The sequence below is a fragment of the Mobula birostris genome, chromosome 8 (genome assembly GCF_030028105.1).
Source record: "Mobula birostris isolate sMobBir1 chromosome 8, sMobBir1.hap1, whole genome shotgun sequence".
Lineage (NCBI taxonomy): Eukaryota > Metazoa > Chordata > Chondrichthyes > Myliobatiformes > Myliobatidae > Mobula > Mobula birostris.
This window is the reverse complement of record NC_092377.1, coordinates 50543335-50562263: the sequence shown is the minus strand read 5'-3', so window position 1 is coordinate 50562263 and position 18929 is coordinate 50543335. Positions and strand designations below refer to the sequence as shown.

The 18929-nt window shown below is 41.4% G+C and overlaps 1 protein-coding gene across 1 annotated transcript; it reads right to left on the bottom strand.

Annotated features, from left to right (window-relative positions):
- Window positions 1-2631: 2631 nt before the first annotated feature.
- Window positions 2632-17501, bottom strand: rd3 (retinal degeneration 3, GUCY2D regulator). The gene is made up of 3 exons (XM_072267059.1): window positions 17464-17501; window positions 6207-6524; window positions 2632-2923 (listed from the first exon to the last, which is right to left on the bottom strand). The coding sequence occupies exons 2-3, from the start codon at window positions 6500-6502 to the stop codon at window positions 2632-2634; spliced, it is 588 nt and encodes a 195-aa protein (XP_072123160.1). The 5' UTR covers window positions 6503-6524; window positions 17464-17501.
- Between the last annotated feature and the right edge of the window lie 1428 nt (window positions 17502-18929).

Genomic DNA, 18929 nt, shown 5'->3' with positions numbered 1-18929 from the left:
TTGGTTTACGCCTTTAGTTCATTGGCCTTAATGTCAGCCTGATAATATTATGACCTCCACACAAAAGGAAAGGAAAAATATTTTAAAGGACAGCTTTGCTAAGCTACCCTTCTACATCTAAGTGCACACCTGTACTATACTGGTATAGGAGACAGTTGTATCGGAAATTTATTGGATGAAAATATCCGAACAGTTTGGAGACGTGTACTTAGAAATACTGAGAGGAAAAAATGAGTGTTCAAGTTCCATGTCATTCCTATTTTCATTTTAACTGCCACATTGGATCAATAAAGAAAGATGGGTTCAGTCATGAACATTTCCATTATAATTAGGATCACACTGACAGAAAGAAAGCATGCAAATAATCCCATTAGTGTGCCTTCTCCTGAGAACGTAAGTAATTGCATTATATAGCTTAAAGCAAACAAAAGCATGGAGCTGAAAATCGCTTTGACCTGCAGGAAAGCAGAAAAGGGCATTAACTTTTATTTAGAGATAGATAGGTTATGAAAACTAATTTTAAAGATCTGCATTTGTATAATTCTTGAATGCACTTCACTTTATTCCATTGTGTTTTATAATAGCACAGGTGTCATTAAATCATACATCTCCAGTTTTCTGTGACCCAGCATTACAAAACACCTGTTAATAATTTAGCCAACGGGTGAAAAATAGTCATTGCTACTATGAACTCCAGAGATATTGGATACTGAATAAATAGTAAGAAGCTAGACGTTCTTCTATTATATAACAACATTACCAAACAAGGTGATTGAAGACCTGCATCATGTTTAGCTTTGGATCTCCAGTTCTTCATAGGTATCTTAGTTTGTTGCTGTATTTTGCTCAAGTGCACTATTTTGCTATCAATGCCACAAAATGCACAAATGAAGTCCAGGATGTCCAGCCCTGAATTTCTTCTCCTTCTCTTTGGAGATACAGAGAGGAAGTGAGGGGGAGCAAGTTGGTCACATACTTTATACATAACCTATCGTTGCAGGGAAATTTGGAGGAACTGAAAGCATTAATCTGATAGGTTGTGTATCACTGTACTGTGCCACATGTACCTGCTCATTAATGCAAATATCTAATCAGCCGATCATGTGGCAGCAACACAATGCATGCAAACCTGGTCAAGAGGTTCACTTGTTATTCTGACCAAACATCAGAAGAAATGTGATTTAAGTGACTTTGACCATGGAATGGTTGTTGGTACCAGGCAGGGTGGTTTGAATATTTCACGAGCTGCTGAATTTTCACACACAACGATCTCTAGAGTTTACAGAGAATGGTGTGAAAAACAAAAAAAATCCAGTTCTGTGGGCAGAAGCACCTTGTTAATGAGAGAGGTTAAAGGAGAATGGCCAGACTGGTTCAAGCTGGCAGGAAGGTGACAGTAACTCAAATAATCATGCATTACAAGGGAGGTGTGCAGAACAGCATCTCTCATCGCACAGCACGTCGAACCTTGAAGTGGATGGGCTACAGCAGCAGAAGACCATGAACATGCGCTCAGTGGCTACTTCAATAGGTACCTCCTGTACCTAATAAAGTGGCCACAGTGTATATTGTTCATATAATCAATAAACCTCCTGTAAGTCCTACCCCATTCCTAGCTCTAACTTGTACTATTTGAAGGGTTTAAAATTATATTTGTAGACAGAGAAAATAAGACTGATTTCTAAATGAAAATCACTTAATTGTCTGCATTGTATTATTCATTGCAAAATGCATTCCAAAGGTATCAATAACAACAAACACTATGTAAACCTGTTTGTAGGAAAACATCTAAAATACCATTGGATTATTTTTCGTAGATGTCAAAACAATTGTTTCATAGTGTATGGTACTACACGTTCATTAATTAATAATTCATATCTGAATGCATAGGCACATGAATTTATATTCAATAGAAAATTATTTAAAATTAGACTTGCAAATTAGTGTTGTGTGTTCAACATTTTTGTCAGAAACCAATTTCACTTTCAATTTTACTACATTCTGAAACAGGTAATTTAGAGTCTCATCTGCAAGTCTACAAGTGCAAATTTGAAGCCAGTGGGCAGGCAATATATATTTCTAAAAGATTGATTGTAGATTAGCATAATGTACAAGAATGACTATTCAAAGTCCTTACTATTATCTAAAATATTAGCTTAAACTGAGTTCCCATCAGGGCAGATGGAGAATTTAAATTCAAGTATTTAATTACATTTTGAAATTAATAAATATAATCAGTCAAAGTGATCATGATATAAAAACCCAACTGTTACAAAATCCCAACTGATTCTCCAATGTCTCTCCAGGTTAGAGGTTCCCAGCCTTTTTTTATGCCATGGACCAATGTCATTAAGCAAGGAGTCTGTGGATCCTTTGGGAACCCCCACTCTAGGGAATGAAATTTGCTGTTTCTCCCCAGTCTGCTCACTGTGTGATTCCAGATTCACAGTAATGCAGTTAACTTTAATTGTTGTCTGAAATGAACTAGCAAGACAAGAACAACTGGAGAAGAGTTTGCAATTTGATCCCACATCATCTGAATGGCTAGTTCAAAGAAATCAATCCTAAATTGAGTGATTAAATATATTTTATTGACTCTGTACAATCATATAAATTAGATTGCACAATCCATTAGAAGTCTTTAATGGTCTTGAACTCTGGCATGCTCCACACTCGTCTGGCTGATATGAAGCTTTGCTCCACATCCTCTGAAACTGTCTTAATATTACTGCTGAAGGGATAGATCCTTACTCGAGATTTAAACGCCATCATGCTCACTGTCCGCTTCTTGCTCCATTGCCTAGTCAGGTTCCTTGTTTCTTGATCTTCCTTCATTCTCCCTATGGCATCCTGAAGAACGAATCGGAATAACTGCACCACCTCCTGCACCTCTGGTTCATAATCCTCAATCAATTGCCGAAATCTGCACATCAAATGAATATCTTAATTTAACCCATACACTCAACTAAAGTATTGGTCAAAGAGTGAATACTTGCTGCAGCTCCTCAGAATCATATATTTGCAATGGAACAGGAGGACAAGATCATTCAGCCCTTGACACTGTTCCACCATTCACTGAGAGAATGGCTAACACAACCACTCATGTTTTCCCCATATCCTTCGCTGCCTTCAATAGATTTTGTTGAGTAATCTTGGAATTTAAATCATCAATTGAAAGGAATTACAAGTTTCTAGTTGTTCTTGCAAATAAAAGTGTTTCCTAAATTCACTTCTGAGATGACAGATTCTGATTTTTAGATAATGGCAGCTTTCCCAACTGGCTGAAATGCTTTATTACTATCTATCTCTTAAAATTTTTAAAACTTTATTTAAATCATCTATTAACTTTCTAACTTCAAGGATTTATAGCCCTCTTTTCTGAAATCCCTCTTTGTAATTTGAAGTCTATGACCACACCCAAGCTCCCACATCTCAAACCCCAGAACCTCACGTGCCCAAGCTAGCATTCCCAAGGCATGTCATTAGAACAACTCACAATGTTCTGGGCGTGGCTGAACCAGGCTTTGAAATGCACAACTGTTTAAACAGAGTATGGCAGAATGAATGCAAAGGTATTGTTTTTTATGGCTCAAATGGCTCACCATCTCAAAATATGGGATTGGCCATTAAGGGCGGGACTTTAAAGGATTTCTTCACCAAAAGGGGCATCAATCCTTGCAAGAGGGTTGGAGAAGTTCAGTCATCAGCGCAGAGATTTTTAGATAATAAGGGAATCAAGGCAGGTTACTGTGGAAAATTGACACTGAGGTTTAAGTTCAGCCATAATTCTACTAAAGCAGCAACTTGGATTGAATGACTAAATCCTGCTTCAATTTTATTTGCACACATTTATAGTTATAAGCAAACATATAAACCTAAAATAAAGTAATTTAACAGATAATGATCAGCTTCTTGTTGCCAAATCCTTTGCCTGTGTTCATTATCTGTTTTCACAAAACAAAAACAAGAATAAATATTTAATAACCATTTGGATCAAAGTACTAAACGGTGACCAGCACTTTGGAGACGTATCACAATACAGAATGAAGAATCTTTTATGTTATTAACAGAACAAAAAAGAAAAGCAAAATTAAATGAACTTCTTTATGATATAACTACAGTTATTGGTATTTTAAGTATGAATGAATTCCTGCTACCTTGGATGCATACCTGTCTAGGAGCCATATAAAAATGCACATAGATGTTCAAATTTCTGAATTATAGTGCTTTGTATGATTGAATCTTCTGCCCTTGGAAAATACCTCTATGAATAGCACTATGAAATTATCCACCAATCATTTTTATAATGTATTCAATTAATTGTTAAAATAATTGGTTCTGATTCCAACGATAGGATTGTTGAAAGAATGTCTATACTTATACCAAGAGTAGAAAGATGGTAGCAAATGTTACTTGTTACCATGGTGAATATGTAATGAAACATTGCTCACTGCACTACAATGACATAACAGAAAGTCCCAAGACCGCTCATCTTTCATTGCTTGACCATGAGACTGTTAAACCAGTCAGTGAGAGATTTTGAAACAAATTTGCCCAGAGATGTAATGTTTTTGTCGAAGTCTGCCCCAAGCAGCAGTGTAACATTGTGTTCTACAGGCTGCTCCCAATTACCCCAAACCACAGCCGGAGAGTTATCAACTCAGTTAAAGATTGACTCAGCACTTAATGTTCTTCCAAGGAGCCATCCATGACTGAATTTTGCAAGGTACAGGACTATATACAGACGCTTGATGCAGCCACTGCTTAGGTTCAGTGAGGAGAGGCCTCAGTTTAAAGAGCTTTAACACACTGAGGAGTTGGAGCCCATATTGAAAAGAAGCCTCACTGCTTTGTTGTGGAATATGTGTTAAAGGGCAATTCCTGTCCATTTGATTCAATTATGTAAGCAAAATTATCTGTCTTATTATGAATAGTGACATGAATAAGTTCTGTTGGATCACTGTACAGTTAATGAATAATATATGTATATTTTGGGAAAAGAGGATATTCAATAACAAATACATGTCTTGCACAAATTACTGCATCTCTTGCAGAAGCAGAATGTCATAACGCAATGTTTTCCTTTCTATGACTTAAAAGGGGAATCCCTGAGCGAGTCACTGTGCAGTTGTCGAAGCTTAACTCAGATAGGTCCACTGTAAAGTTAGCTACTTACCTTGTTATTCTCATAGCGTCTTGCCAGCCCACCACCCCACAATAGCAAACATCACTTGTCAAAAATGTGTGCCCTGCCCTTTGACACCCTCCCACCACATGTTCATGCACATCCCCATACCATCACCTATGCTACCGAAACTTACCCTGCCTCTACTTGATCACAACCCTCACTATTAACCTTCAAGTGCAAAAGCACTACCCCACCCTCTGACTAACAAATTTCTCCACTAATACCTGATGCAAACGCTCCCCTTTCTACTGGTTCCCAGCAGCCAAGTTACCCAGTCCTCATCGCACCACCTCCCCAGCAAACAGGCGTCTGATTATTTCCCAACACGAAGCTGAGCATCTAAACGCTATCCTTTTTTGTTCCATTATAAACTGCACCATTATGAATTCAACACATTGCCATGACACAGTCATCAGACTGAAGAAGCAAGAACATAAGCTCTGGAGGTTATGAACAGCAGATTAGCGAGAGTAGTTAGCAGAGCAGAAAGATGGAATCAGCTACAGGGTACATGGAATGCTGCCCAAAGGTGGACAAAGTGTCACCAGAAAAGAAACAAATTGCCAAAGGTTGAAGAAGCTTATAAAAGAAGACAATTTCAACAAAGCAAACCATCACAGAGCAATCCCAATCTCTCACTAATTTTCCTCTTAAAACCACTTCTCCATACATTCCCGTTAACGTTCACCCTCACCCTCATTCCACACATTCTGCTCTTCACTTAGTCGTTAAAGGTAATTTATTGTCACCAATAGCCTGCTAACCCGCACAGCTTTGGCTGTTGGAAAGAAGCCTGAAAACCTGGAAGAAACATTGTTTATTCAGCTGTAGTGGTCATGGAGAGCATGTGAAGACAGAGAGGGCACCAAAAATTGTGATTGAACTTTGGTCACTAGAACTGTGAAAAGATGGCTCCATTCACCGTACCACTGTGCCTGCTTCTTAATCAATTTAGTTCATCCAAAGGAAGAACCAGACTTTCGTATAACAGATTAATATCACACTGTAGCAACATTACCTAAGTACCACTGGTCCACAATAAGAAGGGTGGATTTTGGAACATGCTTCTTCAAACTCTAGTCTCTCCCCAGGAGTCAAATCATAGCTGTGTTGAGGATGGCTGACCAGCCAACTGTAGTCCACACCTGTTTTTATTCTTCTATACTCATCCTCTCGCTCCCTTTGCATCTTCTCAGCTTGTTTTATTTGCCAGCTAAGCTCCATCATGAGGGTCTCCATGACCATCTCTGTAGGGTTCCTCTGCGGGAATCTGTGATAGGGCTCATTCCACTTAAACCATGAAGATATTGACATTGTTCACTGATGATGTTGTTCTCTGAAAGTACATTAAGGAAGATTTAGTAATCTGCATGAGTTTCATCCTAAAGTCACACAAGCTTTAATAATTCTACCTTAACCACTAAGGGTGATCATAATAAACAAATGCTGAGTGATTCTCTAAAAAGGAATTAATTTACCAGTTGCAATGCTGGAGGAGGAAGTCTTATACAAATGTATACAATTTCTTAGCACCTCTCTCTTAAGCTATTTGATGAAATAATGGATGGGTGGATGTGGGAAATACCTAAGCACAAGAGGTTCGGTAGATGCTAGAAATCCAAAGCAACCAGATGAAGAAATGAATAGAGGTATCAGAAATGGACCAAGTCAATTTAAGGTCAGGGTGGGAGTTGGAGGCAAAGTTGATAGGCTCCCTGGTAGTGTAGCAGTTAGAGCAACACTATTTCAGCTTGGGACTTCAGAGTTTGGAGCTCAATTCCAGCATCCTCTGTAAGGAGTCTCTGTACATCCTCCCCGTGGAATACATAGGTTTTCTCCAGGTCCTCCAAGTTCGTCCCACTGTCCAAAGGCATACCGGGTAGGTTAATTAGTCATTGTAAATTGTCCTGGGATGAGGTTAGGGTTAAATTGACCTTCTCAGGGGTTGCTGGGCAGTGTGGCACAAAAGGTCAGAAAGGCCTATTTCACACTGTATCGCTAAATAAATAAAAATAAATAAATAAAATGCTGGAGGAAATCAGTGGGTCAGGAAACATCTATGGAAGTGAATAGATAAGTCATCAAGACTGGAAAGGAAGGGGTGAAGATGCCAGAATAAGGCAGTAGGGAGAGGGGATGGCGCACAATCTTTAAGATGATAGGTGAAGCCAGGTGGGTGGGGGCAGAGGAAGATGAAGTAAGAAGCTGGGAAGTGATAGATGGAAAAGTAAAAGACTGGAGAAGGAAGAGTCTGATAGGAGAGGAGATTGGACCATGGAAGAAAGGGAAGGAGGAGGAGCCCCAGGGGGAGTGATAGGCAGGTGTGGAGATGAGGTAAGAGGCCAGAGTGTGGAATTGAGATTTGTCTCTCTACTGACAGCCGCAAACCCAAAAGAACCCATTAAAAAGGAGATCATCGAACACCCAATGTGCAGAGAAGAAAAAACAAATAATGCAACAATAAAAACAATGTCATTAAATCACTGGACCTCTCTACTGTGAGCCTATGACAGTCTATGTCCTCGCAGGAAACATATTTACCACCAGCAGTCCTGAAGTGAAGAAAGTGGCCATGTTGTTGATCACCCAAGCTAATCCATTGGGATAATTACTGCATTTGTAGCCACTTCCTCACCAATTGTCTCAGCATCCTTTTGTCCAAACACTAGCACAAAAACGCTCATATGGTTAACGTAGCTGCTATCTCAGAAATGGTATCAGTGTACTCAACACTAGGACTATTGAGAGCAAAGATCTAGATAAGGAGGAGCATCTTCCTTCCACGGAGGGGTTAAAATTTGCCAAGCTAGTATGACAGAGAACTGACTGATCAAAGACCAGAGTGAACATCCTTGTGTGGAGCCAGAGGAGATGGACAAGGTCCTCAGTGAATATTTCTCATCTGTTTTCACACTGGAGAAAGACATGAAGACTTCAGAACGTGAAATAGTTAATGGGAATGTCATGAAGATAGCCTGATTTAAAGTTGAGAAGATACTGAATGGTATTAAATGAATGAAGGTAGATAAATCTTCAGGACCATATATTAGGTATGTACAAGAACATTTTCAGAAGATTGAGAAGAAATTGTGGGAGCATTGGCTGAGATATATGAATCATCATTGGTGAAGGACGAAGTGCCAGAAGACTAGAAGGCTGCTAATGCTGTGCCTTTATTTAAGAAGGGCTGCAGGGAAACACATGCGAACTACAGACCAGAAAGCCTAACATGTATGGTAGGTAAGTTACAAGAAGAAATTCTGAGGGAAAAGATATACAAATGTTTGGAAAAAAGAGGTTAATTAGTCAGGCAACACACATCAAAATCGCTGACGAAGGGTTTCGGCCTGAAACATCGACTGTACCTCTTCCTAGAGATGCTGCCTGGCCTGCTACGTTCACCAGCAATTTTGATGTGTGCTGCTTGAATTTCCAGCATCTGCAGAATTCCTGTTGTTTGGGTTAATTAGTCAGTGCTGCTTTATGCTTGGGAGATTTGATTGGGAATTTTAAAGGTAACCAAGAAAGTTGGTTAGATAAGGATGGTGTATGTGGTCTATATAGACTTCAGTAAGGTCTTCGACAAGGTTCCTCATGACAGGCTGCCATGCAGCACTATGTTATGCTATGCAGAGGAATTAAACTAACTAGATGAAGTGTGCAGTGAGACTCTGAGGAAAGACAGGTAGATGATAAGGCAAAATTGCAGTCAGTGGAATGAGTTAAAGTGTAAGAGGGGGCTGAATTCAAAAAGGGTGTTGAATGAAGGACTGAAGCTGTTATATATGAAAGCAAGCAGTATACGGAACAAGGCAGATGATCTTGTAGTGCAGTTAAAGATTGACTTATGATGCTGTGGGCTTTGCTGAGTTGTGGCTGAAAGAAGACCTGATGGCTACCCAGGATTCTGAAAGACGTAGCTAAAGAAATTGTGGAAACATGAGTAATGATCTTTCTAGAATCACCAGTTACTGGAATGCAGACATCCCACCCTGCAAAAACTCATTTCAGGGAGGTAGCACCATCAATTTGCAGGAGACTTCCGGGAGAGATGGGATGTTTGCAATAGAGTAGCTCCTGAGCAGCTAGCCAGCTAGTTTAAATAACGTTAGCTACGCTAATGAGCAAATGACACTTGTTAAACTCACCTCAACATGTCTTTTACAGTCTTAACCCCCATGGGCAATAGAAAAGTCACTGTTGCAAACAGCGCAGCGAGCAACACTGTCATTATTTTGACCCCTATTAGGCAGGGGTACACTTTAGGGTAGTCTGGGGTGATGTACGTTTTATATTTTCTTTTTTTGGAACACTCTGCCATGACGTGCGCTCGCGCTCTCTCTCTCGTGGTTGCTCTCGCTTGCTTGCTCTCGCTCTCTGTCACACGTGCTCTCTCTTGTGGCCACTCTCGCGCTTTCTCTTGCTTTCTCTCGCTCGCCTGTTCGCTCTCAAAAATATTGATTTCCGTGACATTGTATATAATTTGCAGGCATCAGAGAGCCACTATTAATATGCAGGAGACTCCCGGAACTTCCGGGAGAGGTGGGATGTCTGGGAATGGTTCCGGAGGACTGGAAAATTGCAAGTACACTCCACTCTTTAACAAAAGAGAGAGGCAGAAGAAAGGAAATTATAGGCCAGTTAGCCTGACCTTAGTGGTTGGAAAGATGTTGGAGTCTGTAATTAAGGATGAGGTTTTGAGGTTCTTGGAGGCATATGACAAATTAGGCCTAAGTTTCCTTAGGTGGAAATCTTGCTTGACAAATCTGCCAGAATTCTTTGAGGAAATAACAGTCATGATAGACAGACTCAGTGGATGTTGTTTATTTGGATTTTCAGATGGTTTTGACAAGATGTCACACATGAAACTGCTTAGTATTACAGAAAAGATTCTAGCATGGATAGAAGATCGGCTGACTGGCAGGAGACAAAGAGTGGGAATAAAGGGCGCTTTTCCTGGTTGGCTGTCATTGATTACTGGTTTTCTGCAGAGTTGGTGCTGGGACCACTTCTTTTCCCATTATGTGTGTAGCATTTGGAGAGACATAGTCTGATTAGGGATAGTCAACATGGCTTTGTCAAGGGCAATTACGAGGCTAATTGAATTCTTTGAGATAGTAACAAAATGCAGTGGATGTAGTGTATATGGATTTCATTAAGGCATTTGATGAGGTTCGCCATGCAAGGCTCATTCAGAAAGTAAGGAGACGTGGGATCCAAGGAGTTCTTGCTTTGTGGTTGTAGAATTGGCTTGACCACAGAAGGCAAAGGGTGGTTATAGATGGTCCGTATTCTACATGGAGGTCTGTGACCAGTGGTATTCCACAGGGATCTGTTCTGGGACCCCTCCTCTTTGTGATTTTTGTAAATGTCCTGGATGAGGAAGAAGGGTGGGTTAGCAAGTTTGTTGACAACACAAAAGTTGGGGGTGTTGTGGATGTTATGGAGGGTTGTCAGAGGTTACAGCGAGACATCAGTAGGATGCAGAACTGGGCTGAGAAGTGGCAGATGGAGTTCAAACCAGATAAGTCTGAAATTGTTTACTTTGATAGGTCAAATTTGAAGAGAAAATATAATAGTCTTGTTAAGACTCTTGGCAGTGTGGAGGATCACTGAGATATTGGGGTCCATGTCCATAGGACGCTCAAAGCTGCAGCGCAGGTTGACAGTGTTGTTAAGAGGGTGTATAGTGTGAAGGCCTTCATCCACCATGGGACTGAGCTCAAGAGCTGTGAGGTAATGTTAAAGCTATATAAGATCTCAGTTAGACCCCACTTGGAGTACTGGGGTCCTGTAGGGTGAGGAAGGATGTTGTCACTATAGAGAGAGTACAGAGGAGATTTACAAGGATGTTGACTGGATTGCCTTATGAAAATAGGTTGAGGGAACTTGGCCTTTTCAACTTGGAGTAATGAGAGGTGACCTGATAGAGATTTATAAGATGATGAGAGGCATTAATCATGTGGATAACCAGAAGATTTTTCCCAGGGCTGAAATAGCTAACATGAGGGGGCATAGTTTTAAGGTGCTTGGAAGTAGGTACAAAGGGATGTCAGAGGTAAGTTTTTTTTTTACACAGAGAGTGGTGAGTGTGTGGAATGCCCTGCCAGTGACAGTGGTGGAGGCGGATACAATAGGGTCTCAGTTTCTAGACTAGGTTACATGGATGGCACGACAATTTGGGCCGAAGGGCTTGTAATGTACTGTAGGTTTCTAAGACTCTATGATTCTATATCAATGATTTGGATGACAAAGTTGATATCATTGTGGACAAGTTTGCAGATGATATAAAGCTGGAAAGGCAGGTAGTTTTGAAGAAGCAGGACCTCTGCAGAAGCACTTAGACAGATTGAGAGAATGGGTAAAGTAGCAGATGGAATACATTGTAGGGAAGTGCATGGTCATGCACCATGGTATAAGGAATAAAGGTGTGGACTATTTTCTAAACAGGGAAAAAATTCAAAAAATCAGAGGTGCAAAGGGACTTGGCAGTGCTCGTGCAGGATTCCCTTAAGGTTAACTTGCAAGTTGAGTCAGTGGTAAGGAAAGCAAATGCAATGTTCATTTTGAGAGGATTAGAATACAAGAGCAAGCATGTAATGCTGAGGCTTTATAAGGCATTGGTCAGACCATACCTGGAATATTGTGAGCAGTTTTGGACTCAGTATCTAAGAAAAGATGTGCTGGCATTGGAGAGGGTCCAGTGAAGGTTCACCAGAATGATCCCAGGAATGAAAGGGTTAATATATTAGGAGCGTTTGATAGCTCTGGGTCTGTACTCTCTGGAGTTTAGAATTATGAGAGGGGATTTCAATGAAACCTATCAAATACTGAAAGACCTAGAGTGAATGTGGAGAGGATATTTCCTATACTGGGGGAATCTAGGACCAGATCCACAGCCTCAGAATGGAGCAACATCCATTTAGTACAGAAATGAGGGAAAATTTCTTTAACCAAAAGGTGGTGAATCTGTGGAATTCATTGCCACAGACAGCTGTGCAGGCCAAGTTATTGGGTATATTTAAGGCAGAGGTTGACATGTTCTTGATTAATCATACATCAAAAGTTACAGGGAGAAGGTAGGAGAATCAAATCAAGCTTTATTATCATTCAAACTATATAGATACAGCTGAACGAGACAGCGTTCCCCTGGGGCCAGGGTGCAAAACATTCAAAATAGCAAGCAAACATACAAAAATATCAAGTAACATAATTCAAAATATTGAGCAAAGAAGCATATTCACTCCAAAAAATATTTAGTCTGAGGCCCTGAGCAACAACGTCCAGCAATCGTTGGTACGGTCTCCCAGCAGTGTACAGACATGTGCAATCCAGCCCCTGATTCCCGGTCTCCCGGCAGTGTACAGACATGTGCAATCCAGCCCCTGATTCCCGGTCTCCCGGCAGTGTACAGACACGTGCAATCCAGCCCGTTGTTCCCGGTCTCCCGGCAGTGTACGGACACGTGCAATCCAGCCCGTCGTTCCCGGTCTCCCGGCAGTGTACAGACACGTGCAATCCAGCCCCTGATTCCCCGTCTCCCGGCAGTGTACAGACATGTGCAATCCAGCCCGTTGTTCCCGGTGTCCCGGCAGTGTACGGACACATGCAATCCAGCCCGTCGTTCCCGGTGTCCCGGCAGTGTACGGACACGTGCAATCCAGCCCATCGTTCCCGGTCTCCCGGCAGTGTACAGACACGTGCAATCCAGCCCCTGATTCCCCGTCTCCCGGCAGTGTACAGACATGTGCAATCCAGCCCGTTGTTCCCGGTGTCCCGGCAGTGTACGGACACGTGCAATCCAGCCCGTCGTTCCCGGTGTCCCGGCAGTGTACGGACATGTGCAATCCAGCCTGTCATTCCCGGTCTCCCGGCAGTGTACAGACATGTGCAATCCAGCCTGTCATTCCTGGTCTCCCGGCAGTGTACGGACACGTGCAATCCAGCCCCTCATTCCACCACAAACATGGGAGGACAGCACCGACAGATGAGGCCAGGACCCAGCCAAGCTCAACCACACTGTGGTGCTTCCACGCCGCTAACCTTGTCTCCAGCATCAGGCAAGCCCAAGGCTTGATGTCTAGTCCTCACTACAACTGAGGCTACACAACTCTCACGTCGACCATCCCACCACCAGACAAGGGTACAGGCCTGTGGCAACTTACATTCTCCCACTGTCCAACAGAGTCTTGTGATCACAGGTGAAGGGTCTGAGACGATCTCCCACGGTTATATTGCACCGACTCTGATGCTTCAATGTCGCAGGCAGCAACACGGTCTGCAGCCAGGACTGCATCTCCGGACCCACACCGGCTCCTCCGACACAATGGTGGACTCCTCCAATATCCTGTCGGGCTCCTTCCATATCCCGACAGGCTCCTGAGACGCACCAGTGGGCTCCTCCGATATTCCGGTGGACTCTTCTGATATCCCACCCGGTTCCTTTGACATCTCGGCCAACCCCTTCGACACCTTGGCCAGCTCTGCCACCGACACCAGTCCAGCTACTCCGACCAACGAGCAGCTCACTGATGGAGTAGCTCTGCAGCACCCGATGTTCTTGGAGCCTAGTTGTCTTTGGATCGTAAAAAACATATTTCACAAAGGAAAAAGCACCTTTGGTTGGCCCCCGAGACAATGCCGCTTTCACGTGTGCCACCATCTTACCAGAAGACATCTCAATGGGGTTGAGAGGGATAATTAATCAGCTGTGATTAATTGGTGGATCAGATATGATGGGCTGAATGGCCTAATTCTGCTGCTACAGTATGTCTTATGTCTAGTTAGGTTGCATGGGATCCAAGGAGAGCTACTAATTGGATATGGAATTAGTTTGATGGTAGGAATTAGAGGGTGATGGAGGGAGGTTATTTTACTGACTGGAAACTAGTGACTAGTAGTGTTCCCCATTGCTATTTGTCATCTATATTAATGTTTTGGATGAGAATGTTCAAGGCGTGGTTAGTGGGTTTGCAGATGACAATAAAGGAGGTGGTGTCATTAAGAATGAAGATTGTTATCAGGATTCGCAGAGGGATCTTGATCAGTTGGTTAAGTGGGTCAAGGAATGGTAAATGGAGTTTAATTTAGATAAATGTGTGGTGTTGCACTTTGAGAAGAAAAATAAAGTTAGGAATTCAACAATGAATGGTTTTGCTCTTGGGAGTAGAGGGATTTAAGAGCACAAGTACGTGGTTTTACGGAAGTGGTTTTGCAGGCAGACAGAATGTTGAGGAGGCTTTTGTTACACTGGCCTTCATCAGTCAGGGTGCTGAGTGTAGAAATTGGGATGTTATGCTGTAGTTGAACAGGATGCTGGTGAGGCCACATTTGAAATATTATGTTCTGTATTGGCTACCCTGCTGTATGAAGGATGCCATTAAGCTAGAAAGGGTGCAAAGGAGATTTATAAGGATGTTGCTGGCATTTGAGAGGCTATGAAGCAGAAAGAGGTTGAACAGGTTAGGCCGTTTTTCATTGGTGAGTAGGAGAATGAAGGGTGATCTTAACGAGGTGTATAAAATTATGAGGGGCACAGATAGTGCACAGTCTTTTCCCCAGGGTTGGGGAATTAAGAACTAGAGGGCATTAGTTTGAGGTGAGAGGGAAGAGATTTAGTAGAAACCTAAGGGCAACTCTATAATTCCTTTCTGAAACCAACCCTTCCTTTTAAGGAGGGCGTTCAAGTCCAATTCTTTTTATCATGACTTGATAACGCCTTCAGTTACTCAATATATATAAATTATTTTTAGTTACTTATTTAGAGATACAGCATGGTAACAAGCTGTACAATGAGCCCAACCACCCCAATTACACCCAAACCTCTTTATCTGTGGAAGAAACCCATGTGGTCTTGGGGAGAACATACAATCTCCTTCGCAGAGCAGATTCTGAAGATGATGGAAATCCAGAGCAACACACTCAAAATGCTGGAGGAACACAGCAGGAAAGGCAGCATCTACGTAGAGCAATAATGAGTCAACATTTCGGACAGAGACCCTTGATCAGGACTGGAAAGGAAGGGGGAAATCTGCACAGACAGTGGGAGTATTGAACATGGGTCACTGGTGCTGTAGTAGCATTAAACTAACCACCATCTTCTCTGTCACCATAATTTATTTATACCAGTCTTGTTAAAAAGCCTAGGGACATTTTTCAAGAGAAAGGTACTGTAAAAGTTTTAAAAATTTATTTTTTTGAGATACAGCACAGAATAGGCCCTTCTGCCCCTTCAAGCTGCACCACCCAGCCATCCCCTGATTTAACTCTTGTCTATCACAGGACAACTTACAATGACTATTAACCTACCAGCCGGTATGTCTTTGAACTGTGGGAGGAAATGAGAGCTCCTGGAGGAATTCCACGTGGTCACGGGGAGAATGTGCAAACTCTTTACAGGCAGTGGCGGGAATTGAACCCAGGTCATTTCAACTGTTAAGTGTTGTGCTAACCACTATGCTACCATTTTAGCTAAGGTTTGAGGGGACAATTTGGATTGCACTGACACAACAAGTGACAGTGCCTGTAAGAAATAGGTGCAAGTTTTAATCTTTTTTCCAGTGAGTGGTGCCCAGCCATCTACATAACACCACATTACTGCTCTGAAATTAGCTGATGTGCAACATATGGAACAATGAATCAGCCGTGGGAATCTGATTCATTTGTTAGGATCATTACCCTCGCCCACTTTTCAATATCATCTCACTGAGACAATTCTTTGTAGGAGTAATGGATCAGAAGCAGGCAGAACTTTGGGTAGGTGATACAAAGGCTGAGTGTGACATTAAGAAGCATATGTGGGTAGGGAGTCAGAATCTTCTGAATGTGACAAGTGAGCCATAACCCTCGACACATTTCCTATTCATGCAGCTGTGCAAATGCCTTTTAAAGGTTGTAATTGTACTTACCTCTGCTATTTCCTTTGACAGGTTATTTCACATACCCACCACCCTCTGTGTGAAAAACTTGCTCCTCAAGACCCCTTTTAAATCATTCCCTACCCACATTAAATCTATGCCCACTCCAGCCCTGGAAAAAAAAAGACTGTGACCAGTCACCTCTATGAGGGGCATAGTGAGGTAACCCTCTGAGTTTAAGAAACATACATTTCTGTGGAGGCTTTCTATTTTTAAGGAAAGTAAGACTTGCGGAGACTTGGAAGAATCCTTCGCCGCAGAACAGAGAATTTTGAAGGAGTAAATTGTAGATTTTTTTCTACCTAAATCTTCACTGAGAGTAACATGCAAGTCAAAAGTTCTGAATAAAGTGGTAGAAGGTACAAAAACATGAAGAATTTTTATCTGCTCCATCTTCAGTGGCGTGTGGTAAAGCTCACAAAGAGGCAAGGTCACAGCAAGAATCACTCACAAGTCAGGGACTGTGGAGTATTCTGTAAATTTTCTGAGGAATATCTCAAACCAGGAGCTGTAGTGGACAAGTGCTAAGCCTAGAGTCCAGATATTAAAAAATAATCAGGGAAAGGGGAGTGAATGACATCAGTCCTTCACTAGAAATCAGAGAGAAAGGATAAAACAACTTGTCAGAAAGTGGCAGAGTGAGGAACTGCAGAGAAAGGGATAAAGGAAAATATTTGCTCTCTTTGGACAAGCCGCAGGCTGGTCGTGCTGGGGCACTTTTGCAGAAGTCTTAGGTGCTATTTGAGGTACAAATAACAATGAATGAGTGTGAAATTAGATTCCAATTTGCAATAGCATCTGGTTAATAGTCATTTATCAAAATGTATTTTCCATTTCATCTCAAAAACAAATACAATTACAGGAGCTCATATTATTAGGTCAGTAATGCTGGGTTTTGTTACTACCTCTGAGGATTTTATTTCATCAGTTTTGTTGTTTTTAATATGCAGGGACCTTGTCTTGTAAAAATACTGCTTGCTGCCCAGAGTATTGATTGTACCTGCATCATTCCAGATTTAATAAATAACAATGAAATATACTACATCCAGTTCAATTAACAATGCTACTTAGCTTTTACTCAATAATCATGTGTGTGAGTTCAACTATTGTTATTAAAGATCCTGTTTATGAACAGAAGATTGTGTTGTAACGATTTCTACGGCATGTACATCATTTTGTTCCATTTCACTCCGGATTATCACTAGTAGATAGATCTCAGTTTGGAACAGAACCCAGCACAACAGGAGTAAAATTGAATTGTAAGGTATCTGAATGCTTGTTCTCATGTTAAGGGACGTACTTTTTAAAGAGTTGATTAATTCAAAGAACAAAAATATTACTGATAACTACATCACTTACTCTTGTCAAAGGCAGAATCTCCTCTTTCAGGAATCCTCACGTCTGTAAAGTGCGCTGAAACGCCAGTAAAGTGAGAGACAAAAATCCCAATGTCATGCACCAACTTTATTTTTTGGTGACCGGGCGATGGCCAATGTGATCAAAAGTGGAGGAACAGCTGGCAAATCGTAGCCCGAGCAAGGCTGCTCCCCAGAACCTGTTGCCTCTGTTTTACCTTCCCGAAAATGGTTCACTGGTGAAGCCTTCACTCTTTTCTGATGATATGCTGTTGCTATGGAGATGGTCTAAGCCGATTTCCACAATAAGCTTTGTCTAGCGATCAGATTGAGTGCAACCCTGGGAAGCAAAGCGTAGGCTGAGGTCGCAGGCATGGTGCGATGGGGATTGATGTGCACTGTCACAAGCGGGCAATCAATCATCTCTGGATCCTTTCAGAAGCACAAGAATGAGACAGGGCTCATTAAGCAAACAGCATTAATTGCTGCCCAGACCTAGAATGTTTTTGAATCGATTTCATGATCCGATTGGATTCCTGTTTCAAGAGCTTCCTTCCGTATATCTAATTTGTGAAACATGGAAAACAGTTGTTTGATAAATTACAGAGATTGGAATAATCTTCTTTAATAATCACAAGAGGATTTCTTTAATCTTACCTGTTCCAATAACTGGCAATTTTGCCCTCTATAGTCCTTTTCAGTGCATTACCCGTCTTTAAAAAAAAAACTTGCATTCCTCAAGATTTCATCAGGTGTTGTTATTTTTGGAACAAAAAGAAGATATTTTCTACAATTGCGTCAAAGACAGTTTCAAATGCTACATATTATGTCGAAAATCGTTTTTGAATATATGCTCATGGTCACTTTATTAGATACACCTATGGACCTGCTCCTTTTTTTAAATTCAAATTTTTATTATTTATTCTTATTTTACAGAGCAGCACAGCATATCACAGAGCAGATACAGTACAGCATATTTACACAGCCATCCCATGACAGGAAAACAAATAAAACTCAGAGACAGAAAGCAGTTCTAATTTAAGTTTAAATTAACATACAACCAAAATAGATCCCACGTGTCTTGCACGTTTCCCTCACTGTTAATTCTTCCCAGCATGTGTTCTTATGATGAAATCTTAATCATTTCCTCAGTCCATTCCTTCACAGTGGGACATCTGGGTTTTTTCCAGTTTAGCAATATTAATTCTTGCAACTGTGATGAGACCCACCTTTAAAATAGTAAATTTGTCATTGTTTACATTAGGTATCGCCCAAGAGACAAAGCCGTGGGCACAAGGGCAGTGTGGAACCCGACCAATTCCCCAACAGATCAAGAACTTCACACCAAAATGGACGAACCATGAAACACTCCCAAATCATGTGAAAATATGTGCCCACCTCATTTTCACATTTCCAGCATAAATTATTATCAACAATTCCCATTTTGTGCAGTCTAGTTGGTGTCCAATA